The 26518-nt window shown below is 39.7% G+C and overlaps 2 protein-coding genes across 6 annotated transcripts in view; one reads left to right on the top strand and one right to left on the bottom strand.

Moving 5' to 3' along the window:
* Srgap2 (SLIT-ROBO Rho GTPase activating protein 2) overlaps positions 1-7301 on the bottom strand; it is a 242166-nt gene extending 234865 nt beyond the window's left edge. For all 5 annotated transcript variants that reach the window (XM_005329485.5, XM_021729234.3, XM_021729235.3 and 2 more), the window contains exons 1-2: positions 7164-7301; positions 4804-5404 (exon numbers count right to left, since the gene is read on the bottom strand). In XM_005329485.5, the coding sequence (XP_005329542.1) occupies positions 4804-4870 (67 nt within the window). In that variant the 5' untranslated portion in view covers positions 4871-5404; positions 7164-7301. The remainder of the gene's footprint in view (positions 1-4803; positions 5405-7163) is intronic.
* Positions 7302-7413: 112 nt separating this feature from the next.
* On the top strand, positions 7414-25813 carry Fam72a (family with sequence similarity 72 member A). Its single transcript, XM_005329490.3, has 4 exons — positions 7414-8875; positions 11359-11436; positions 14094-14218; positions 24680-25813. Exons 1-4 carry the CDS (start codon positions 8724-8726, stop codon positions 24772-24774), a joined length of 450 nt encoding a protein of 149 aa, XP_005329547.1. The 5' UTR covers positions 7414-8723; the 3' UTR covers positions 24775-25813.
* The last annotated feature ends 705 nt before the right edge of the window (positions 25814-26518 follow it).

The following is a 26518-nucleotide window of genomic DNA, read 5'->3' as shown; positions in this document are numbered from 1 at the left end:
GAAAGAGAACTCTACAGGAGCCACTGGACAGCTCAGTTTATCTAGAGCGGACACAAGAATTTTAAGAGTCAGAGTCTGAACCGAAGTTGATGTTAAAAGGGAACAGACCTGGCTATACATCAGGACCAGGTCGCACAGTTTGTGAACTTGATAGCAAAGAAATGATCAGGGCTTGTCTAAGCTTTCAACCTGTATGGCACAAGACAGATGAGGCCATAACTACCCGATGACGGAAATTTCTGTTCCCATTTCCCAAAGAACACCAGAAATTGGCAAAGCTAAGGACTACCCTGAACACAGTTTCCAACCATTACTACTTTGCACAGCCCACTGCATACCCTGGATCCCAGCCTACCACCTTCTCTGGGGTCTTGCTACTCTGAGATGCAATGCTTGTATTTTGCTCAGAGCTTCCTTTTTTTTTTTTTTGCAGGAGTTCACCTCACTATAGAGTCTCTATGTTCCCTGCACAAGGGAAGAAGAGCCCTCGGTTATCTCACAGGAAGATGATAGCAACTGCATGGGGATTCCAAGATGTTTTAGTGCAGCTTTTCATAAACTGATTATATTTAAAGCTCCCATGGGGAGTGGGAGGCAGGGGCTGGGAGGAAAGAAGCTTCGGGAGAAGACCTTTGCTGGCATGAGTGAGGAACTGCTCAGACCTCCCTGGGGAACAAGCTTGTTAAATAGGAGCAATCAGCATTTCCAAGCACATGTGCACACACAACATGACTAGAGTCTGAAATTTCATCTCCACCTCCCAAAGGGTCTTGAAGGGTTAAACTGTTCCAGGCAAAGGCCTGTGCTTTTTCTATCGAAATACTCCAGATGGAAATTACAAAAACTCACTTCTCAGTTCTGTGTTGCACACACACTGTTCTAAGATATTGAGAGAGAGAGAAGCTGACTGCTTAGCACACAGTGCCACAGAGACTATTCCTCCTGGAATCTTTGCATTAACTGTTGATCTCAAGCTTTCTAGGAGACTGCAAAAACTCAAGGTATGGAGTAAGGACCTTGAATAAGGAGGATAATACCTGGAACTGTAGACAGTGATGTGAATTCATTCAAATACAGAGTCTAGGATGTCTGGTACTATGCCTCACCTTTTGTTGATAAGTACCAGCAAAGAAGCTAACAGGATAGAGGCCAAAGGCACCAGATTATGACCATGATTCTGACCAGAGTTTTCAAGTATATTCAGAGATTAATGTATATGAAAATGCTTTGTAAACTGGAAAAGCTATGTGGAAAGACTAAATATATTAGTGCTTTCCAGTCTCACATTGAGAGGCATGAACTTTCAAAGGAATCTGAACACCCACAAACCAGAAACAATGATGGTTTTTAATAAGGCAGCTACATGGCGGGCTGACCAGGGACACAAGTACCTCTTATAAAACCACACTGGGGTGACACTGGGGCTACAGTCTCAGAGTTCTTCAGGACACATGAAAGCAGGTGGTTTCAGGGGAGGCAAAAACCATAAGACAGAAAGTCCCACGAAGTCCATTTGGAGACTACTTGATTCAAACCATCCCTCACTGAACAGCAGACCAAGGACTCTGGGCAGGGACATACAGAACAACAAGTAGCCAACACTTAGACAGTTTACCTGTTCATTTTGCAAAAAAAAGGAAATTCACGTCTACAAGTTTGAAATGTCTTCTATTACTACTAGATGAATTTAGAATTCAAGTTTCATTTCTAGATTCGTTGCCTATTATTTAACGACTGGTGCTTTGAGAATGAATATAACATGCAGGCTTACCAACCAGCCCAAGTCAGCAAGGAAGGCTTACTGAAGAGGGGAAGGATACACAACCCTTGAACACTAACACAGGCCAGATACTGTGCTAAGTGATCAATACACACCATCTCACTGACTGCTCACAACTCTCTTAGGAAATACCTATCATTTTGCCTACTTTCCAAATTAAGAAACTGAGGCTCAGACAAATCATACAATGAGTGGCAGAATGGAAATTTAAACCCTGACCCCTTTGATTCAAACCTGTGCTCTTAAGCACCAATCCAAACTGCTTTGCTGTTACAGCAAATTTCTTTTTTTTTATCTTGGCATCTATAAGAGAAATAAGGGTGGCAGCATGTGAGCCCCACAGAACACATAGAGCTAAAACCCATAATTCTGATAGAAAGGCTTCCAGATAGGAAGGGGCAGAGTCAACCCTGAATCCAGATTCTTTGTCTAAAAATTCTTTGCTCTTCCAGAGTACAGGTTCTAGAATGTATGCCCCATTATAGTTGGGATTCTTCCTTCTTCACTGCTATATAGGCTTCCCCTGGAACACATAATAGGCACTCAATAAATAGCTCATGATTAAAGCTACAGTCCAGCAGTGTGACCTTGGAAGGGCCTATTATCCTTTCTGAACCTCTGTTTCCTCATGTGTTGAATGGAAGATGACCATAATATCCACTTCCTGGACTGATGTAAGGATTAAACAAGACCATTTCATGTAAAGCACTTCAGACAGGATGAAACATAGTGAGTACCCAAAATGTAAGGTATTATCATTATCACTGTTATTCACTGGCATATTTTGGCTCCTTCAGAATTTTTTTTCCCCACCCTGATTAGATAATGTTTCATAGTAAAGACACAGAATAGGGAATTGGAAATCAGCAAACTTGTTTCTAGCTCAGATCTCCTACCACCTTACTAGGTGACCTTGGACAAGCCTCTTCTGTTCTCCATTCTCTCCTCAGCTATAAAATAAGGAATTAAACCATTCAGATCAGTTCCCTAAGCATTCACCGGGTACCTTATCTGAGGAAGATGTCAATGCTCAATCACCTATAAAATTCTATGACCCTGAATAGTGTCAATAGAAAAATATTAGAGCAAAGCAAAACAGTCTCCTGCTTGTGGCAAGGTTGAAGAGAAACCCCAAATAGCTGACTGCATTACATCATCTCAATGAGCAATGTTTGTAAATATACCAAGTGCTTAATTTTGAGACACTCGTGAGAAATCCTTTACCAATAAGAAATTGGCATGTTCTATTAACACCTATCTCCTTGAACCTTCCAAAAAATAAGCATGTAAAATCACTTTGCACCTTAGTCAAATGGTGTGCTTCTGGAGAGAAATCTGGGAAAGTCAAAGTTATTAACACTCCCTATGGCAACAGTTAAGAATAGGATGTATTAAAAGAAAAAAGAGAAAAAAAAATGACATATGTGACTAAAACTGCAGGGGGGATTCCAAGAGCAGAATGAAGTGCATCTGAACAGGACAGAGGCCAGTGGCCTATTGTTTACAAAAACAGACCCAGATTATGAACAGTGACAAGAGGCCAAGACCTCAATTATAACTCACAACCACACCTCTCTCAATCCCAGCCCAACTGAAGCTATCAATCAGTCAACTCCCCCATCTCTGTAATAAACCTACCAATATTTGCAGCCAAGTGGATAGAAGGTCCCTTAGGGCACTTCAGCATTGACCAAACTGATGACATACAAAAGATCCTGCAGACACAATGGGGACTTCAAACTACCTTCCAACCTTCCAAGAGATAAGGCAGCTGCCCATTACACACTCTACCTCTACCCCCACCCGAGGCAATCATTAGAGGGGAGACATGGCCCTTCCCAAGTCCTCTGTGATAGGAAAGGTCTCCTTGCATTAGTGCAGGGAAAGAAGGAGGGGCCCCTCCCTCTGTACTCTGAAACAAAGGAAAACCCAGAGCTCCAACCATGTGGTGTAACATTCAAGGCCACCCACCTCTCCCACTCCCCAGCTAGGGTCTCAATGGGCTGAAGTGGCATGGCTCTTCTAGTGACTGGTCAGGAAGAGCCAGTGCCTTGCACAAACACATGCTAGATATCTTACACAGGCAAGAACCCCTCCTAAGGGAAATGAGCTGGTTAAGAAAAGGCTATTTGGGTAGGGGCTCTGATGGACCAGCCAAGTAAGGCAGTGGTCCACTAGATGAAGAGACAGGTCACTTGGTTTCTCCAGGTCCACATTTTGCTTTACCCTTCACATTTTTGCAGAGAGGGAAATGGGGCTTCAAAAGCATATATTCTGGAGCACAGGTCAACTACACAGAAGGGCTTAAAAATTATGTCTCCCCATTTTCCAGAATCAGCACCACCCTGAAACCCTAACACTTCAACTCTATTCAGGTTTAGGTAAGGGTGGAGACCGGGTGTGGATGGCCTTATTCTTTTTGTCCTCTGATCTCTAACTGTATGCAGGGTGACCAGGGATGGAGCAGGTACAAGGTGCACCCACTACATTAGGCACTTTTGTACAGGGTACCATTACAAATCTCAGGCTTTAATATAGGGCATTAGAAAAAACCCCGCCTCTCCCAGGGCTCTCCAAATGGTACACCCTCCCAAGGTTGCATTTCTGTCAGGACTCCCCTTCAACCTCTGAATTAAATGTCCAAACACCTGTCAGATTTCACTTGTCCTTCAAGGAAACCCGACCCAGACAGGGGGAGGTGAGTGCCGAATTGCCACCTTTTTCTCTCCAAGACCCTCCTGCCCCTCCCCCCACCCTGTCCAAGCTTGGGGGAAAGGGCTGCCAAAATAATGGCCAGACCCACAAAGGCACTCTAAAGCCCACTCCAGTTCCTTACCAGTGCCTGTGGCCCCTGGCACTACCCATCCTCAGGAGGCTTGGACCCATCTATGAAACCACCTCTGGGGTCAGCCTGCCCCCACCTGCTCCACCCAAAGAAATGAACAGCCTGCAAATCAGGGTGGAAATGCATGCCTCACCAGTCCATAGAGCACATGCATTATGCCATTTTTCAAAGCCCTTACCTTTGACCTGAGTATCGTACTCTGCTATGATCTCCTTATCCTTTTTGAATTTGGCTGGAGACGTCATGTTTTCCTTCTTTCTTCCAAATTCGAATTGTGAATTGATAGATCCAGGAGAAAAATCCAACCAAAAAATCAATACCTCCAAGACCGATTCTCCCAAGGGCAGAAGGGGCCCCCCGCGGTGGTCTCCAGCGCTCCGGGGAGCGCGGGCTGAGCAGGCGGCTACGGCGGGCACATGCAGACGGTGGGTGCTGGGGCCGAGTACAGTGGCGACTGGTTCCTGTGCTAAAACCCGAGCCGCAGCTTCAGCATTAGCCTGGTGAACGGCAGCGCCCGCAGCCTGGCCTGGGGTCTGACATCAACGACACAGGCGGGGAGTGGAAGTCCTTCCGCACAACATGGTGTGGGGGTGCGGGGGTGTGGACGCGCCCAGCTATGTCCCTGGGAGGGAGTGGGTTTGTATCGGGGTGCCGGGGGAGGGCTGGGCGTGCTTCGCGGTTTTTTGTCGTACAGGCTCAAAGATGCTGCAAATCAAATCCCAAACGGGAGCCGCAGCAGCACGGACTGGATCGGAAGTCGTTTGCTCCGGTTCACTTGCCTGTAAATGCAGGAAAAGGGGGAGGGGGCGATCAACCCAAGAGCAGATCCTAATCGCAGCGGGGGTGGGGTTGGGGATGTAGCTCAGAGCCTGGCCTTGGCCCATTCATCTCGGCCAAACGCTGCCTGGCCAGCAGAGCCCGGCCCAGAGAGGTGGGGAGGAAGGAAGCTCCCTCCGGATTTTGTTTTAAGGCTGAAAGAAAACACTTTGGAGCAGCCGCCGGCGCGGGCTCCGGGCGGGGACTGCGGCGGGAACGTGGAGCCCCGGGCGGGGACTGCGGCACCTCGGCGGTTTCCCGAGCTCCGCCAGCACTGGGCAGCCGCCAACCCAAGGGGGGCCTCTGGCCCTACCCGCGACTCGGCCCCTGACCCCTGGCTGGAGCACCTCCCTGGACATCAAAAGGGATCAAAGCCGGAGAGGGACAAGCCACCCGGGCACAACTTTTCTTCCCTTCCCGCCCCTCCTCCCAGTTGTTTTGTTTTTGGTTACTAGCTTCTCTTGGCAGCAAAATGTTGGGGGGGTGGGGGGATCTGCAGGAAAAAGCCTGCTCCGCACGGGACATATCCAGGAAAACAATGTGGTCGGCAGAAGCAGGAAACCGGTTAGAGGCGAGGGTCGGAACCGGGAAAACCGGGGGATGGGGGACGGAAGGCAGCTGTTGCCTCCCCCAAAACCAGGGACGAGAGTGACTTTAATGCCATCCCCAACATTTTTTGTCATCCAAGCCCAGGAATCCCAAATACCGCACCCAATCCCAGTCTGGGGGTGGGGAGAGATCTTTGCGAGGAGGTGCTGGAGGAGATACCTCCCTAGCCAAGGCCCGGGAGGCTGGAGGGAAACAGGCGGGAGCGCGGAGGCCGGCGTGTGGTTCCCTGTCTCGCCGCAGCGGGGACCCTCCCTCCTAGGCCGCCCCTTTCCTCCCTCTGGGCGCCGGGAGGAGGTTCCGCGAGTATCTTCCACTTCCCGGGGCCGGAGGAAGATCCGCACTGAGAGAGGCTGAGAAGGAGTAGAGGCGGCGTGGTTCAGGCTGGCAGGAAGCGAGGAAGCAGTTGTGAGGTGGGGTCCTGAGGCTGGACAGGAGCCCGGAGACAACTAGAGCTGCATACGTTTGGAAAGCCGGGAGAGGGCTAGGAGAGGATGGTCTTGGGGGTGAGGGTCAGTTGGGAGACTTTGGTGGGCTGGGATGTTACGTGAAGTACAAGGATGTTAGCAACTCTGGTACCGAGAAGCGGGCCTGGGAACCGGAGTGGGTGAAGAGGAGCCCTTCGGAGTGGGCTAGGAGGGTAGGACAAGGAAAGAGCCCCGGAAGCTGTGTGGAACACCCATCCTTCTGAGTCCTGGTCCGTGACCTGGGCTTTCTGCCAGAGCTAGGAGACAGGGGAAGAGGCCAGCCGATGGTCACCGGCTACGCCAATGACGGCTGCCCCAACGTGGACCCAGGCTGCCGGTGTGATGAAGAAAAGGGGAGGGGGCTGGATGCAGACTGCGCTCGGATAAGTAAGCCAGGACAGAATTTCAGGCAGTGCGGTGATGGGCGGAGAGACATGCAGTCCTGAGAAGTATTATGGGCTGTACTGGGAGATTTGGAGAGGGTCGGGGGCGAGGGGGGGCGGGCTGAGGGATTCCAGGCGCGCCGCACAGCCAAGGCGATGCGGCGATCAGCATCCGCGCCCTCTCCTTCCCGCCCCAGCCCGGGTTTGTTCGGTCAGTGATCAAGCCTGGAAGTAGGGAAGGAAGAGGAGAGGGAAGGAGCCTTTACCTGGCTCTGACGCGACGGGTCTCGGGCCCCTGGCTCCACTTCCCACTCGGAGCTCTCCTCCCTTCTCTACCCCACCACCCGCTTCTACGCAGATCGGCCCCCCAGTCCCCTGAGGAGCCTCCGCCAACTCCGCAGGACCCCGCCGGGAAGCTGAACCCACCCCTTTACCAATCACCGCCCGCTTTCTATCGACCGATGGGGCATCCAGCCAATAAGAATAGCTGATCTCAAGACCAGGGACATGGGGAGGAGCCTACGAAACTTGGAGGTGTGACTAACACTCACTGCTGAGGCGTGGTCCCAGAGTAAGCTCCTCCCCGGGCTGTCGAACCCTAAAGTAGAACTGATGGGCGGTATTAAAATGGAACCGACTGCCAAACACAAACTCTTGAGAAAAGCCATGACCAATTGGACTGGGGTAGGGAGGAGGGGCGTTGGCGGGGAATTTTAGCCAATAGAGAGCAGAGGTAGGAGGGGACTGTAGAACATCTTCCAATAAAAAACGTAAAAGGGCGTGCCTTGCCACTCCACCAGGGCGGGAGGAGGGTTGGCCCGAACCTCCCGAAATCCACCAATGAGATGGGAGGCGGAGCCAAGCTTGGCCAACCAGAAAGCCTATCTGATCTCCGCACCGTTACTGGGGCGGGGCGTACGGTCTCCAAGCCATTGAGCTCTCATCAGAGGAAGGCCCGAGAGCTGCCAATGCGCGACTTGGGCGAACTCTAGTTCTCCCAATCGGTGCGACGCGCTGGCAATTCAAACTGACAGCCGGAAAAAGCGGAAGAAGGAGCAAAAAACGACGTGTTCGGTGACAGACTACAGCTCCGAAAGAACCTAAAAAGCGACCCTGCTCCACTTCACCAGCACCACCGCTCACTCAGGAGCAGCCGCTGTGGGAGACACCTGAGGGGACCGCGAGGGAGAACTGAGGGAGGGAGGACGCGAGAGACGGCGCGAGCGCCAGCACGCTGAGGGCCAGGGGGGCTGGGAGCCGAGCTTGCGGCCAAGCAGTGCTGAGAGTCGCGGAAGAACGGAGGATTGAGGAGAGCCAGGGTCCTCCCGGTGGAAAAGCTGAAGGGTTCTGAACCCTAGGAAGAGGTGGCGTGGGGGCAGAGGGAGGAATTGGAGAGCTCCGCAGGAGTGGCTTAGGCTGGGAGAGGGACGTGGTTAGAGAGAAGCTTTAAATAAAAGAGACTGCTGGAGAAGCCTGAGGGAATTGCTGAAGGGGCGGGGGCTAAAGAGGAGAGGATCCTCGCAGACCGCAGAAAGGGAAAGCTGATGACAAAGTTTCCCTGCAAACCCCACTCACCTCCTCCCCACCTCTAACGCCTCTCCCTTCTCCCAAAGTTAAAAGGAAGCCAAATTGTTGCCCCCACCCCCATTCCCAATCAATAAATATTTCTTCTTCCACTGGGAAAACAGGAAAGGACTCTTTTCCTTCCCAATTTTAGGACTTATAAGAACTCGTGACTTGGTCTTTAGACTAGGGGGCTCAAAGTAGGAAGGCTATTGCTCTTTTTCCTTTTTCAAAACCCCGCACCTCATCCTTCGTGGGACGCTATGTCGACAAGCAGTTGTAGTTTCAAGGACCGATGCGTGTCCATCCTGTGTTGCAAATTCTGTAAACAAGTGCTCAGCTCTAGGGGCATGAAGGCTGTTTTGCTGGCTGATACTGACATAGACCTTTTCTCTACAGACATCCCTCCTACCAAGTAAGTCAAGCTAGTGGCGGGCAACGGTAGTCTTTAACTAAATGGGGAAAGTGTATGGCTTGGATCTCTGGGAGTCAACTAGGAGGTTATCATTTGATGTTCCAGCCACTCCCAAACGTCTGATGATCCCTTTGGAATATATCTAAGTGGGCAGACTGTCTGGACAAAGTCTGTGGTTTAGCCAAAGTGGTCAGTCCTGATGTAATGCTTCTAGTTCATTTAAGGTCACGTGGCTGCGCATCTCTCTTAAGTTGGATCCCTGGCTCAAGGCCCTGCATAACCTTCCTATCTTACTGAAACAATTTCGTGACCTAGACTCAAAATAAATTCGGCAAGATTTTCAGTACTGTTGGAGAAAAGAAGTCACATAGGTGTTCATGTTTTTCCAGTTCATATTTTTCCAGTTTCACTATTATTTGCAACTGGCATACTGAGTCAACTCCCCAATATTCTTTTCTCAAATCTCTCTCTCCTCTTCCCCTAGTGAGAGACACTTAGATTTTTATGTGAGAAACGTGGAGACTTAGTCTTAAAATTATTTTTATTCCCCATAAAGCCTATTTTGGATATTATTGTTTGCATAATTGAACCCTTTTAAAATTAGATTTCAACGGTTTCCCACTTTTGAGTGAAGAGTCCTTAAAATTTCCTCCCTATATGGTAAAATAGCCATTTACTTGACTCAAATATACCTTTATCTAGCTCTAAAAGAATTTTTTTCTTTCCATGATCAATATATATGTGCCCTACATGATTTCCAAGATGATTATTATTTATTGAAACTTTTTTTATTAAGATGAAAGTAATTATTTAAAAATATTAATAGATAGCTATTCTTCAAATCTTTGGTTACAGACTTGGGAGAAAGCAGGCTAATCACCCTAATTCTTTTTAAAAAGTTCATGGTAATGACAAACCTTTAAAGTTTTTAAATATACCCAAATAAAGCTACAGGCTCTTCTGTAAACAAGTGCTCAGCCAAATTTCCCTGAATTGTTTTTAGTCACACTTAACTGCAAAGCCAAGAACTCATTTATTTCAGAGATAAATGGATTAATATTTTGAAACACCATTTGTTACTTAGATCTATTTTTTAAAAGAGTCTGTGTGTGCACCTGTGTGCTGCAAAAAAGAAAAAATTATTGTCTAGTGTTTTTTCTTTTTAGTAGCGCATAGTTACAATTTTTAAATATTAACCTTTTTAGCTTTTCAATAACTATGATAAGTAATAGGAGGACTCAGGTGAATTATTGAAGGTTAGACTATACTACAATAGAATCAGATCTTTTCTATTGTTTATTCTTCTTTGTCAGAGTTATAATAGTGATGGGTTAATGTGCTGAGAGATGAGTAAATCAATGAACGTGTAAGATTTTTAAATAGAAGCTTTGCCAGATATTTATAATGAGCTTACAAATATTAACTAACTCTTACAAAATATATTATAATTCTACCTTAGAGTCTTGGTTCTTTGGGTTTATGAAATTTATGCTAAATTGCAATTAAAAGTACATTTGCTATGAGAATGTATAGAAATTAGAACACTTGCATACTGTGGGAATGAAAAATTGTACAGCTGATATGGAAAACAGCATGGTGGTTCCTTAAAAAATTAAATATAGAATTACCATATGAAGCCAGGTGCTGTGACACACACCTATAATCCCAGTGTCTTGGGAGGCTGAGGCAGGAGGATTGCAAATTCAAAGCCAGCCTCAGCAAAAAATGAGGCACTAAGAAACTCAGTGAGACCCTGTCTCTAAATAAAATACAAAATAGGGCTGGGGATGTGGCTCAGTGGTGGCATGCCCCTGAGTTCAATCCCTGGTATCCCTCCCCGCCTCAAAAAGAAAGAAGTACTACAATATGATCCAGTAGTTCCACTTCTGAGTGTCATACCTGAAAGAATTCAAAGCAGGATCTTGAAGAGGTATTTGCAGCACAGTCCTGTTTATAATAGCATTATTCACATTAGTAACAACCCAAATGTCCATTGATTCAACTAATGAAAGGATAAACAAAATTATACATGTATGTATGTATGTATGAATATATACACACACATATATGTATATATACACAATAGCATATTATTCAGCTTTGAAAGGAAGGAAATCCTGTCACTTGTTGCAAAATGGATGAACTGTGAGGACATTACCTTAGTAAGTGAAGTAAATCAGTCACAAAAGACAAATACTCTATGATTCCACTTATAAGAAGTATCTAAAGTAGTGGAATTTATGCAAAAAGATAACAGAATGGTAGTGGTCAAGAAATGAGGAGAAGGAAAATGAGGAGCTATTGTATAATAAGTTTAGTGCTTCAATTTTGCAAGATGAAAAAGATCCGGAGACTCTGTTGCACAACAATTTTGTCACTATATTTAACACTTTGAACTATATACTTAAAAATTCATATGGTCAATTTTTTTTCCAAAAAGTTTTTTAAAAGCATATTTGACTATAAACTTTTTCATTCCCCAGTGCAGTGGACTTCATTGGACGATGCTATTTCACCGAAATCTGCAAATGTAAACTTAAGGACATCGCATGTTTAAAATGGTAATTTGTGGCACTATTCTAGATAGTCTAAGTTTGGAAGATGGATGTTGACAGCAAAGCACAGAGAAAGGTTCAGTGGACTGCAACGAACACTGATATAACCCATGCAATGAGCCATTGAAACACCATTTGTTACTTAGATCTGTTTTTTAAAAGAGTCTGTGATACTTCACATTGGTATATGATTTTGTAATTTTTTCAAAGTGCACTCACAAGTATTTGCTTTGTTTGTTTTTCCAAAATAAGACAATGTAGTTTAGAAGGAAATACTGGGAATTATAGTCATAAAAGTAATATTTGAGCTCTTGCCCTACCTTTACTCTCTATATGATCTTTTGTAAATTACTTAAACCTCTAAATCTCTGAACCCCTGTTTTCTTACTTAATTTCTATATTATTGAGATAGAAACTTAAATGTCTTCTATATTGACCCTATAAAGTTGTTGTGAAGATAAAATGAATTATGAATGTTAAAAGACTTGATAAACTATAAATAAAACAAAAAAGATAGCTACTACTTATATTTTGAGGTAGACAGATTTGTGTTATTATTCCTATTATAAAGAAAAATTGAGGTTTTCTCATTTTAATTGGGCTTGAATTACAAATTATAATTCTAATAATTTAAATAAGCAAACTGCTATATGCTAATGACTCTCTGAATTTGTTCTTTCAAACAATAATTATATTGAGTGCCTAACATTATTATAGGGACTGGAAACACAATAGTAATTGAGAGAGTCACTAGCCTGTGTACATTCTATATTAGTGGGAAGATGATCAATCATGGAATTTAAATGAATAATATTTTTAACATGATGGGAAGTACTTCAGAGTAAATAATAAGAAGAAGTGATAGAAAATAATATAAGTTGGGAAAGTAGGTGAGTTATTTTAGATATCATGGTCAGGGAAGCCATCTCAAAAAGATGTCACATTGGAATTGAGTCCTGAAGAATGAGAAAGAGACAGGGGAAGAATGTTTTAGACAGAGGGAATAGCAAATGCAAAGAGCCCATGGCAAGAAGAAGCTTAACATGCTAAAGGAATAAAAAGATGATGGTCAGTATGACTGAGATGCAAGCATGGGAGGAGAACAGTATAAACAGGTTAAAGAACATAGATAATCTCAAGCAGTGTTGTCCAGTAGAAATACTAAAGTCATATATGTATTTAAATTTCTCTGGTAATATTTTTAAAAGTTAAACAAGTGAAGTTAATTTTAACTTAAATATACATCATTATTTAAATATATATATTTTAATTAATTCAACCTATCTAAGATATTATTGCAACTATAAACAACAAATTATTAATGAGACATTATACATTCTATATTTTGTTCTTAGTCTTTGAAATCTGGTATACAGTTTACCCTTATAGCACATTTCAATTTAGGCCAGCCACATTTTAAGTGCTCAATAGCCACATGGGGCTATTGTTTCAGACAGCACAGATCTTGACCTTGGTATAATTGTTTTTTTTCTTTTCTTTTCTTTTGGCCAACAGGAAGTCATTGAAGGGGTTTTTAACAACGGAGAAAAATGATCTGATATAGTCTCACTAGTACGTTAGTTCCATGAGATTAAGAACTTAGTATAGACCTGGATTCCTAGTATAGAACAATACGTGGCATATAACAGGTGCTCAAAAAACATTATTTGAGTGAATGAATGAATGAATGGATAAATGAATAGAATAAAGCCATAGATTTACTCTGGCAATATAGTCTTACAAACAATTGTCAGCCCTGGTCCAAGAAAGGTTTTTGTTTTCATTTGTTTGCTTGTAAGCAAGTGATGATCAGAAAACATATTTTAAGTAGACTGGTACTTTAATGGTATTTTTTAAGGGTCTAGCAAAAGTGACTTACTCCCACATCTCACAGGATGACACCAAGCTCTAGAAGAATTTTTACAATTCAAGGTAGAAACAGTTATTTTAAGTACTAACTCAAACATTCCCTATTGGTCCGCTCTAGTATGTGACTAAGTAGTTTTTTAAAAATTGAGTGTTTGAGAAAGAGTGAGGTACTTATAATCAGCTGAATAATACTGAAGACAGTAAAAACTTTTTCCAACTTTCTCTAGAGGCTGAGGGTTTGCTTTATTTCTGAATTCCTTCAAAAAAAATGAAACTAAAATTAGAGCGACCATCTTGTGTTTGGTTTTCAGGGACTCATGCTGTCTTCCTACTCCTCCATCTGTTGAAACAGTTTTTAGGTGCTGGCATGGAACTAGAACATAGAAGAACCCAATTTGCCATGGTCCTGAGGACAGCAAAAACCTTTACCCACAGATCTGAGCGTATTTAATATATTCTGTCTATATTGCTATACATCAATATGGGTACTTTACAGAACAAATCACAACCTTGTATTTGTACTTTACAGAACAAATCACATCCAGAAACTAGCTTCTGAAGGAAAAATTACACTAGCAAAGAAAATTTCACTTAACTTGCAGGCTATTTTCCCACCTGATAATAGTACTGTAGTCATTATTAGAGTTAATTCCAATCCCAAAGATCCTACCAGTAGCCGGTAATTTGGAAGAAATGGGGATCTAAATTATATGGTCTATTTACATTAGCACATAAAAATGCTTCTATGGACCAGATATTACATGGTATCTAATAACATTTACTTTTGTTTTTAGTGGGAACATTGTAGGTTATCATGTGATTGTTCCATGTAATTCCTGCCTTCTTTCCTGCAACAACGGACACTTCTGGATGTTTCACAGCCAGGCAGTTTATGATATAAACAGACTTGACTCCACTGGTAAGAAACAATTAACTTAGGTGTCTCTGGAACATTTCTCTATCAGTAAACTGAGAACAACTCCCAATAGATCATTTCCAAATTCCTCCGAGACCTTCATGACTGGATTGGATCAGTTAGTGAAATTTTTTAAAACTTTTTTTTAAATATACCTTTATTTTATTTATTCGTTTTTATGTGGTGCTGAGGATCAAACGCAGCGCCCTGCACATGCCAGGTGAGCGCTCTACCACTCAGCCCCAGCCCCAGCCCCAGTTAGTGAAATTTTAATCGTATTCCCTTAGACATTCATTTATAAAGACTCTTGGTCAAAATTTATTGCCATTTCTATGTTTAACATTGTATGTAAGAACTTCCAACTTGGCTTGATTTTATGATCTTTTAAAAGTAATATTTTAATTGCTCTAAACTACAACCTTGAAACTTCTGGCTCCAGAGAATTTTTGAAGATTTTAGATTAAACAATCAATTGTGTGTGTGTGTGTGTGTGTGTGTGTGTGTGTGTGTGTGTGTATAAAGGAGATTTGGAGCAGTGTGGATGGAGAAGGAGGACTAGGCAACCTCTGTATTTGGTGATTCTTCAGGATAAAAATAGATATTCTGACATCTATATTAATAAGTTATGATAAAGTTTTAGGCAATGGAAATATTTAACATCAAAGTGTTTTTTAATTATTTTAGTAAGAAAATATACTATCCATTCTTTTTTTTGCCATCACACCCATTTTGTACTTTATTATTGTGATAATGTACAAAATATAAAGTTTGCTATTTTAACACATCTTTAATATGTATAGTTCCATGGCATTAAGTACATTTATAGATGGGTATGGTTATATACCAACAAAATTATGTTTGGGCTATATCCTCAGCCCTGATTTACTACCAATTCTTAAGGTAATCATATGATCCTTTTTTTATTGTCCAGAGTCATTCATTTTGTTACAGAAATCATGTTCTCAATGTCTAATATCTATTTATATAACAAACCAAGTTGACATTAAGGAACTTGACATTCTAATTTGACACTAAAATGCTCCGGGTTCTCAATGTATATTTTAGTCTTCTTTGGAACATAAGATATATATTTTTTTCTTTTTTAATTAACTTTTTCTTTGTTTTAATTAGTTATTTATGACAGTAGAATGCATTTATGCACTTTGATATATCATACATAGATGGAATATAATGTCTCATTTTTCTGAGGGTACATGTTGCAGAATCATATTGGTCATGCAGTCACATATATGCATACAGTAATAATGTCTGTTTTATCTATTTTATTCTATTGTCTTTCCTATCCTCACATCCCCTCCTCTCCTCTCCCATCACTTCCCTCTACCTAATCTAAGGTAATGCTATTCTTCTCTAGTGCTCCCCACCTTATTGTGAATTAGCATCCACATATTAGAGAAAATATTTGGCTTTTGGTTTTGTGAGATTGGCTTATTTTGCTTAGCATGATGTTATCCAACTCCATCCATTTACTGGCATATGCCATAATTTCACTCTTCTTTAATGCTGAGTAATATTCCATTGAGTATATATACTACATTTTCTTTATCCATTCATCTTCTGAGGGAAACATAGGTTGGTTCCATAGTTTAGCAACTGTGAATTGAGATGCTATAGACATTGATGTGGCTGTGTCACTACAGTATGCTGATTTTAAGTTCTTTGGGTATAAACCCAGGAGGGATAGCTGGGTCAAATGGTAGTTCCAATCCCAGTTTTCTAAAGAATCTCCAAATTGCTTTCCATAGATGTTGTACCAATTTGCAGTCCCACCAGCAATGTATGAGTGTACCTTTTTTCCCACATCCTCACCAACATTTATTATTTCCTGTATTCTTGATGATTGCCATTATGACAGGAATGAGATGAAATCTTCATGTAGTTTTGATTTGCATTTCTCTAATTGCTAGAGATGTTGAAAACTTTTTCATATATGTGTTGATTGATTGTATTTCTTCTGTGAAATATCTGTTCAATTCTTTAGCCCTTTTATTGATTAAGTTATTTATTTTTTTGGTGGTAAGTTTTTGAGTTCTTTATATATCCTAGAGATTAATGCTTTATCAGAGGTGCCTGTGGTAAAGATTTTCTCCCAGTCTGTAGGCTCTCCTCATGTTATTAATTGTTTCCTTTGCTGAGAAGAAACTTTTTAATTTGAATCCATGCCATTTATTGATTCTTAATTTTATTTCTTACACTTTAGGAGTCTTGTTAAGGAAGTCAGCTCCTAGGCTGACATGGTGAAGATTTGGGCCTATTTTTTCTTCTATTAGGTGTAGGGTCTCTGTTCTAGTGCCTAAGTCTTTGATCCACTTTGAGTTGACTTTTGTACAGGGTGAGAAATAGAGGTTTAATTTCATTTTGCTACATATGGATTTCCAGTTTTGCCAGCACCATTTGTTGAATAGGCTATCTTTTCTCCAGTGAATGTTTTTGGCACCTTTGTCTAGTATGACATAATTGTTATTTATATGGGTTTGTCTCTGTGTCCTCTATTCTGTACCATTGGTCTACAAGTCTATGTTGGTGCCAATACCATGCCATTTTTGTTATTATAGCTCTGTAGTATAGTTTAAAGTAAGGTATTGTGATGCCTCCTGCTTCACTTTTCTAAGGATTGCTTTAGCTATTCTGGGTCTCTTATTTTTCCAAATAAATTTAATGATTGCTTTTTCTATTTGAATGAAGAATGTCATTGGGATTTTAATAGAATGCATTAAATCTGTTTAATGCTTTTGGGTAGTATGGCCATTTTGACAATATTAATTCTGCCTATCCAGGAACATAAGTTATCTTTCCATCTTCTGAGGTTTTCTTCAATTTCTTTCTTTAGTGTTCTGTAGTTTTTATTGTAGAGGACTTTCACCTCTTTTGTTAGATTGATTCCCAGGTTGTTGTTGTTTTCTGTTTTGTTTTGTTTTGTTTGAGGCTATCATGAATGGGGTAGTTTTCTAATTTCTCTTCCAGTGGATTCATCACTGATGTATATAGGAATGCATTTGATATATGGGTGTTGCTTTTATTTTTTATTTTTTATTTTTTTTAAGAGAGAGTGAGAGAGAGGAGAGAGAGAGAGAGGGAGAGAATTTTTAATATTTATTTTTTAGTTCTCGGCGGACACAACATCTTTGTTGGCATGTGGTGCTGAGGATCGAACCCGGGCCGCATGCATGCCAGACGAGCGTGCCACCGCTTGAGCCACATCCCCAGCCCGGGTGTTGCTTTTATATCCTGCTACTTTGCTGAATTCATTTATTAGTTCTAAAAGTTCTCTGGTGGAATTTTTTGGATCTTCTAGATATAGAATCATGTCATCAGCAAATAGTGATAGTTTGAATTCTTCTTTACATATTTGTATCCCTTTAATTTTTTTCTTTTATCTAATTGCTCTGGCTAGAGTTTCAAGGATGATGTTGAATAGAAGTAGTAAAAGAGGACATCCTTGTCTTGTTCCAGTTTTTAGAGGGAATACTTTCAATTTTTCTCCATTTAGAATGATGCTGGCCTTGGGCTTAGAATATGTAGCTTTTACAATGTTGAGGTATGTTCCTACTATCCCTAGTTTTTCTAGTGTTTGAACATGAATGTGTGCTGTATTTTGTCAAATGCTTTTTCTGCATCTATTGAGATGATCATTATGATTTTTGTTTTTAAGTCTATTAATATGATGAATTACATTTATTGATTTCTGAATGTTGAACCAACCCTGCATCCTGGGATAAACTCCACTTGGATCATGGTATGCTATCTTTTTAATATATTTTTGCATTTGCCAGAATTTTATTGAGAATTTTTGCATCTATGTTCTTCAGGAATATTGGTCTGAAGTTTTGTTTCCTTGATGTGTCTTTGTCTGGTTTTGGTATCAGGGTGATCATAGAATGAGTTTGGAAGGGTTCCTTCCTTTTCTATTTCATGGAATACTTTAAGGAGTATTGGTGTTAATTCTTCTTTGAAAGTTGTAGAACTCGGCTGAGAATCCATCTGGTCCTGGGCTTTTCTTGGTTGGTAGGCTTTTGATGGCATTTTCTATTTCATTACTTGAAATTGATCTGTTTAAATCGTTATGACCTCATTCAGTTTGGGTAGGTCATATGACTCTAGAAATTTGTCGATGTCTTTGATATTTTCTATTTTCTATTATTAGAGTATAAATTTTCAAAATAATTATCATCTGTATTTCAGATATGTCAGTTTTGATATTTCCTTCTTCGTCTTGTATTTTAGTAATTTGAGTTTTCTCTCTTTTTCTCTTTGTTAGCATGGCCAGGGGTTTATCTATTTTATTTATTTTTTTCAAAGAATCAACATTTTTGTCAATTTTTTTCATAGCTTCTTTTGTTTCGATTTCATTGATTTCAGCTCTGATTTTAATTATTTCCTGTCTTCTACTGCTTTTGCTGTTGATTTGTTCTTTTTCTAGGGCTTAGACACATAGTGTTAGGTCATTTATTTGTTGACTTTTTATTCTTTTAATAAATACATTCAATGCAATAAACTCTCCTCTTAGTGCTACCTTCATAGTGTCCCAGAGATTTTGATTTGTTGTATCAGTGTTCTTATTTACCTCTAAGAATTTTTTTTATTTCATCCTTCATTTCTTCTACTATCCACTCATCATTTAATTGTGTATTATTTAGTCTCCATTTGTTACAGTAGCTTGTGTTTTTTATTTTATCATTGATTTCTAATTTCATTCCATTGTGGTCTGATAGAATGTAAGGTATTATCTCTGGTTTTTTTTTTTTTTTGTATTTACTAAGAGTTGCTTTGTGGCATAAGATATTGTCTATTTTAGAGAAGGAGCCATGTGAGGCTGAGAAGAAAATATATTTGTTTATTGATGGATGAAATATTCTATATATGTCTGTTAAGTCTAAATTATTGATTGTATTATTTAGTTCTATAGTTTTCTTGTTTAGTTTTTGTTTAGAAGATCTGTTCAGTAGTGAGAGAGATGTGCTAAAGTTACCCAGTATTATTGTATTGTGGTCTAATGACTCTTAAATCAAGAAGGATTTGTTTGATGTACATAGGTACTCCATTGTTTGGGGCACAAATATTTATAATTGTTATATCCTGCTTATATATACTTCCCTTAAGAAGTATGAAATGTCCTTCTTCATCTCTTCTGATTAACTTTGGTTTGAAGTCTATTTTATCTGAGATGAGAATGGAAACCCCTGCCTATTTACCCAATACATATGAGTGATAGGTTTTTTCCCATCAGCCTGTGGATGTCTTTGCCCGTAAGGTGAATCACTTGAAGGCAGCATATTATTGGGTCTTGCTTTTTAATCCAATTTTTCAATTAATGTCTTTTGATTGATAAGTTTAGGTTGTTAACATTCAAGGTTATTATTGAGATTTGATTTGTATTCCCTGTCATTTTGATATATATCTGGTTTTTGATTTAGTGTAGATCCTCTCTTTGCTGGTTTTCACTTTTTTTTTTTTCATTTCATCTTCATGGAATATTCTATTTTGAATGCTCTGTAATGTAGGTTTTTTAGTTGTGAATTCTTTTCATTTTTGTTTATCATGGATTTTTAAAATTTAATCTTCAAATCTGAAACTTTCTTTTGCTGGATATAAAATTCTTGATTGGCATCCATTTTCTTTCAGAGCTTGAAATATATTATTCCTCAAAGCTAGGAATAATATATTCCTAGCTTTGAGGGTCTGGGTTGAGAAATCAATTGAAATCTGAATTGGTTTCCCCCTATACGTAATTTGATTTTTTTTCCCTTCTCATAGCCTTTAAGATTTTATCTTTATTCTGTTGTTAGTCATTCTCATTATAATGTGTCTAGGTGTGGGTTTTTTTAATAATTTTGTACATTTGTACATTTGTACTCTTGTGTTTTACTTTCCATTCTATTCTTTAGTTTTGGGAAATTTTCTGCTATTTTATCATTGAAAAGATTGTGCATTCCTTTGGTTTGTATCTCTATTCTGATAACTCTTAAATTTGGTCTTTTCATATTATCCCATAATTCTTGGATGTTCTATTCATGGTTTCGTACCATCTTCTCTGCATGGTCAACTCTACTTTCAAGATTATATTTTGTCTTCATTGTCTGACATTCCAAGTGGTCTAATTTGTTGCTGATGCTTTCTATTGAATTTATAATTTTGGTTACTAATTCCTTCATTTTGAAGATTTCTGCTTTTTTTTCCCCACAATCTCTAACTCTTTATTGAAGTGGTCTTTCACTTCCTATATTTTTTCTTTGATTTCATTCCTTATACTATTCTTTTCTTCACACATCAATTTAACTATGTATTATCTGAACTCCTTCTTGGACATTTTTTTCTACTGTGTTATGAGTGGTTTCTGTTGCTGAAGCATCTTGGTTTGTTTGGGACACTTTATTCCCTTGTTTTTTCATGTTGTTAGTGTGTTTTCCCATCTAGAAGTATGGATCTACAGTTCTGGGGCTGTAGCTCAGTGGCAGAGTGCTTGCCTTGGGCAAGGAGGCACTTGGTTTAATCCTCAGCACCACATAAAAAATACACAAATAAAATAAAGGCATGCTGTCCATCTACAACTACAAAAAAGTATGGATCTAAGTCAGGATAAATTCTACCCTATAAACCTATGGTGCCCCTGAAGGTTTCCAGCACTTCACCTTTACTAGTGAGACCAGTATCAACAGCACCCAGTGTAAACAATATATAGCCTTAATCTTAACAGCTCCCACTAAGGTGTCTGCTGCTTCTCGTATTAGACCAAAATGATGAGTTCAATAATTATCTATAGTACAATCAGAAAATTTGTTTAAACGGTTTAGAATTTCAAATGGTGGATGAGACAACAGAGGTAGTACAGTATGCGATATTTGCAAAGGAGGAAGAGAGAAACTAGAAGTAAAAATTCACAGGAAGGGTGGAAGAGGAGATGACAGAGATTGACTGTTCATTGGAGCAACGTTGGAAAGAAAACAGACAAGAGAGGGGAAGAATATAAACAAAGAGAAAAAATTAAAGACACACGAATACAACAAAAATGCAAAACACCATTCATATATCATTGTCCTCCACACACTGATGCATAAAAAACATCCTGTTCCAAATATGGCAGAGAGATTAGCAACCGAAAAATAAAATAAAATAAATCTTGCTGGAATGTTGAACTGTCTCTGTCAGCGTTCAACAGTTTCTCAGCCCCGTCTCTGATGTCTCTTGGGATCACCCAACCCAGATCAGCCCTCACAAACCCATTTCTTTATCCCACCAATCTGGGCTTCAGATACCTCAGGCTCTGCCAGGCTGCAGTCCCAAGATCTCAATGCTACTCCTACTTGCAGAGAGACCACCAGGGATACACTCATACAAAGGAGCAATCCTGAGATGCAGCAGCAAGATAACAGCCACCAGCACTCCCCGCAGAAAGACCCCAGGCTCCTCCAAATCCACAGGCACCCCCACACTGGACCTGCAAGTCCCTGCTGGAGTCCCCAGACAGAGGCTCATGTGGTGGTAAACCTGCTGGCATCCGGGCCCCAGGCCCTGGCTGGTGTCCCTTAATGGGTGCAACCAACCTGGAGTATCCCCAGAAGCAGTCCTCTAGGCTGGGGTAGCAGTGGTATTGGTGGTGGTTGTTGGCAGCAGGCAGTGCAGCTGCAGGGGCACATGCAGTTGCAACTGTTGGGACAGCATCACCAGGCCATCTCTGGGGGTCAACAGCAGTGTCGGCTTTAGTTGCATCTGAGCCAACAGTGTCTTCTGTGGCTGCAACACCCAAAAAGAAGACCTCCAGGCGACCTCATGCTGGCAGCAGCGGAATCAGAGGCAGCACCAATGGGGAAGCGGTGCAGGCGGCAGTTGATTTCTGGTTCAGCAGCAGAGACCATGGAGGTAGCTTCAGAAGTAGCGTTGGAGGTAATTGAGGCAACCAAGTCCGGCCTCCGCAGCAGCGGTGGTAGTGGCACCTGCAACCACGGCACCTACCAGATGTATTTTCTTTTTAAAATATAAATTATTTCCCCTCATAGACCAAAAGATCATGAATTGCAAGCTATATTGTCATAATGGGTGCAACTACGTGCAACCATCCTGCAGTATCCCCAGAAGCAGTTTATGCTTGGGTTTTTAATACACTGACTTTTTTTTTTTTTCCAAATCAATTGGGACTCAACTATAGCTCTTAATCCAGCAATTGGCAGTCTTAAGACTCTATGTGTTAAGAAGGCTATTTTCTAGCAAGGACTTCTCTTAATTCCCCTAAATAGGATATAGGTTTCTAATTTAGTATTTTCTTTATATGTTTGTGTTGCTCATAGGACATGTTACAGGACGTCTCTGCTTTGATATTGTTTTTCCTGCTTCACAGGATTCAAAACACAGGGTGGAGATTTTTCAATTTTGATTTACTTTTAATATTGGTCAATTTTTCAAAGATAAAAGCCCAGCATTCTTTCATTCACACTGAATCTAATCCATGAGAAACAGATGTATCACAGGATTTCCTTCCTCCTTTCTTAACAGAGAAAGGAAGGTGGCACTTCTGTCAGATTCAATCTCTAAGTTTATTTTTTCTCTTTTGAACCAGTTGTGCTGAGCTGCTTCATGGCTCTGAGTATTGACTCCAAGAATATCAAACTTCTCCTTTGTAACCCTAATATTGTGATTTTAAAGAAAGATTTTCTAGATGTTTGGTATAAAAGAGGATTTCTAATGGCATTGGAACTGTCCTTGAATCACCTTAAACAATAACATCAAAGGAATACATACACAAGTTTTATAAAATTCTAGAATGTTTAGACTAAAAACAATTCCAGGAGAGACCTGGAATTCTAGGTCTCTTCATATACTTCTAGGCTAGCTTCATGGATTTGATTTCCCAGAATTTTTCCAAAGAGGCTTGGGAAATCTCAGCCCAGGTTCCCTAGAAATTAGGCAAATGTTCCCAAGGGCAAAGTGGCTTCAGCTCTCCACTTTACCTTTATGGCTAATTTTCACTTAGATTTTTGTCTTGCAATTCCTTGCAATCCTGTCAGTTCTTTAAATGTCATACTACCAGAACCAGAATACCATTCATTCTTAGGGATAAAGGTAGATGGAGGGGTATTTTTTTTAAATAATAAGAAATTCAAACACAAAATAAATGCAAAAATAACATGGTTGACATCAGTGTACCCACTTGCATCAATTACATGCTAATTTCGTACCTGATTAGATTCCAGTATCTCTTTCAGACAGGCAGTTTATTTTTTTTTCACTTTTTCATCAATATAAATACCTATCTTTGTATATGTTGCCTTGGGTACATGTGCAAAATGGGCAACAAAAAGAAGGGATGAGTGGTAGGCTATATTTGAAACTTTTTTTTTTTAATTCACATCATGAAATACTCTATAGAGTTTAAAGGAGCTAAATCTAAACATATCAAACAGGAAAACCTCAGAAATACAATGAATGATAAAAACAAGTTAGAAAAATATACAGAAAAATACCATTCTATAAAAATTTTAGATACACAAAACAATAATATATATTTTTTATGATTGTATACATTTGTAGTAAAAATAGTAAAACCATTCTTAGGGTACTGGTAGAGTTGGGAACTCAATTCAAACCAAAACCTCATTCCATTCTACCATGTGGCCACTGTCTCTGTGTAGGTGGGTCCCCAGATGTGGATCTTCCTTGTGTCCACACTTGCAACTCGATGTTTGAGATTTGCTTTTCTCACGGAACTTCATTGGCTCTCCTAGAGGTCATTTTCCCCCACCCCTTCAATTTAGTACTTTGAAGCTATAATATGGTACATGCCCTGGTAAAAAACCTTCTCATTATCCTTAATATGCTTGGTCTTGTCCTATATACTGTGCTAGATTCTTCAATCTCAAATCCATTCTTTTGAAATAAGATCTTAGATTGTTCTTTTGTTGATTAGTTTGACTATTGAAACTTGGTTCTAAAGTTTATAGCTCTGCCTTACTGCCTCTAAACTAAAGCCCACCTACTTCAAGGATTGCTGTTCATATAACTGGATCCAAAAATGTTGTCTATTTTTTTTTAAGTCAGTAAAATGGCACTAGCTACTGCTATGCTTATAGAAGAGATAAAGGAGACTTCTTCAGGACTTTTCCCTGTACCCTCCAAAGAGGAACTTATTGTAAAAGAATCTCACAAGATTTCTGCTCTTAAAAATCATTAAAATAGATTAGAAAATTATCAGTATAAAGTGGTATGGCATAATGTAGCTAAAATTCAAAATTCTTTTGAATTTTAAGATTCTAAAATTCAATTTTTTGCTTAAAAGGGATTGAAGAATGTTTATATCCTAGATGGATAATATAAGACAATTTTATTTATAGTGTGTGCTTTAACTGCTAACACTGGTTTATCTAAGCATGTTAACATATAAAGTTTCATAAATCATGTTCTGCATAGTAATATTAGTGAGCACTAAAAAATGTTATGGCCTTCTATTTTCAGGTGTAAACTTCCTGCTTTGGGGCAATTTGCCAGAGATAGAAGAGAGTACAGATGAAGATGTGTTAGATATCTCAGCAGAGGAGTGTATTCGATGAATGGAATTATGACATATGTGTAATATTTTTTTCATATTTAAAATATGTTAATGGATCAACTTTAAAACTGTGGTGAGGATTTACTACTGATTTTCTCTCTTCCTCCCTTTCTTTCTTCTCTTTTAAAACAAAAAGGGGCATTTGTTGATTTATTTATTCGCTGTCTCAAATTAATTACCTCAGTTTAATTTAAGCCAATGAAGTTATTCTTTCCTTCTACTTTTACTTCTTCCTCTCCTCTACTACTTCTGTCTGGTATAAGTGTATTCTTAATTTCAGATAAAATATTCTTTTTACATGTCACTCAGCTACCTCCCGATCTAAAGAAGTTTTTCTTACAGCTTGATGTCAGATATCATTGATTTTTACATTCTTGACTAAAGGGCATTAGTATCCACTCATTTCAAATACACATGTATCAGACTCATCTAAGTATTAAGAGGGAGTTAAAAAAAAGCAAGCTATTAGGTTTCCATGGGTACTGGTTAGCATATGTGATAACTGTTTTAATGTGAAGAAAAACTTATGAATCAGCTTATAGAATAAATTAAAACTTTAAAATATATGGAAAAATCCTTTTGATCTGTTGGCATGTTGTTAGATAAATGAGTTTTAAAAAAAATTATCAATATATACTGTTTACTGATGTTATTTATTTACATTCTCCTAAAGCCATTATGGATATTGTATTATGAAAGCCAGATAAACTGAACCTTAGTCTTTATGTTTTCCTATTCCCTAGGGATTTTTCTATGAATAGCAAATTTTACATGAGTAGTGTTTTTCCAAACCCTAATATGGAAAGAAGCTTAAGCCACCATGTATTATAAAGAATTTTTTTTCATTGTTTGTTGTTTTTAAAAATTGTATTCAGAGCCACACAGAAATAGGAAACTGGGATAATGTGGATTCTGGTTTTATGTAAAGCTAAAATCAATGTGTCTCCTTAACTAATATCTTAGTTGCAGGTATTTTGTCAATAATGGTACCAAAGAAGACTTAATTGGAGTTTTGTAAATAAAGTTGGTTCTAAAAATGACCCTCCTTTCTTTAATTTTTTATTGTAACCACTTATCATACCCCAATATATAGAGGGACAGTATATACAATCTAGAATATAAGGGCTAATGTTTATTGAGTACTCACTCTGTGCCAGACACTAATCTAAGTGCTTTCCATATTTAATTCACATATTCCACAAATAAACCCATGAGATAGGCACTATTATTATTTCTTTTTCACTGATAAAACAGGTGAGACATACATAAAGTAACTTATCTGAGGTCATATAACCGGTCAGAGGTGTGGACAGACTCAGACAGACTGACTCCATAACTCCCACTCCTAATCTTCATGCTGAATCCTCTGAGCACCTCCAGACATGAATCAGTGATGGTCATACTTAGCCAGAATGCATGCTGGGTAATTAACTACATTGTTATGTACAAAATGAGGCCAGAAATGATGGATTTTAAGGTTGAACAAATTTCAGTTTACTTGGTCTTAGGATAAAAGTGATCTGTAGGTGCTGACAGAATCATTTGCTATAAACCAGGATAAAAAGGTGCTTCAGAAAATGCTGTCACTAACATCCGTAGAACTTTTCCACAAATCTTTCACACTAACCACCAGAACTAACAGAAGTTCATCCAAAGAGCCAAAGAAAAGAGTATGAAAAAATTGGTTTTCAGATTTAACTTTTTTTTTTCAACCTCTCAAATTCTTATTCTTCTGGAATAAGGTG

The sequence above is a fragment of the Ictidomys tridecemlineatus genome, chromosome 10 (genome assembly GCF_052094955.1).
Source record: "Ictidomys tridecemlineatus isolate mIctTri1 chromosome 10, mIctTri1.hap1, whole genome shotgun sequence".
NCBI classification, from domain to species: domain Eukaryota; kingdom Metazoa; phylum Chordata; class Mammalia; order Rodentia; family Sciuridae; genus Ictidomys; species Ictidomys tridecemlineatus.
This window is presented reverse-complemented; position numbering and strand designations above follow the sequence as displayed.

Coding starts and splice junctions, on each gene's coding strand:
- Fam72a (XM_005329490.3), top strand. CDS start 8,724: ATGTCGACAAGCAGTTGTAGTTTCAAGGACCGATGCGTGTCCATCCTG. Junction 8,876..11,358: donor ACAGACATCCCTCCTACCAA/GTAAGTCAAGCT, acceptor TTCATTCCCCAG/TGCAGTGGACTTCATTGGAC. Junction 11,437..14,093: donor GACATCGCATGTTTAAAATG/GTAATTTGTGGC, acceptor TTTTGTTTTTAG/TGGGAACATTGTAGGTTATC.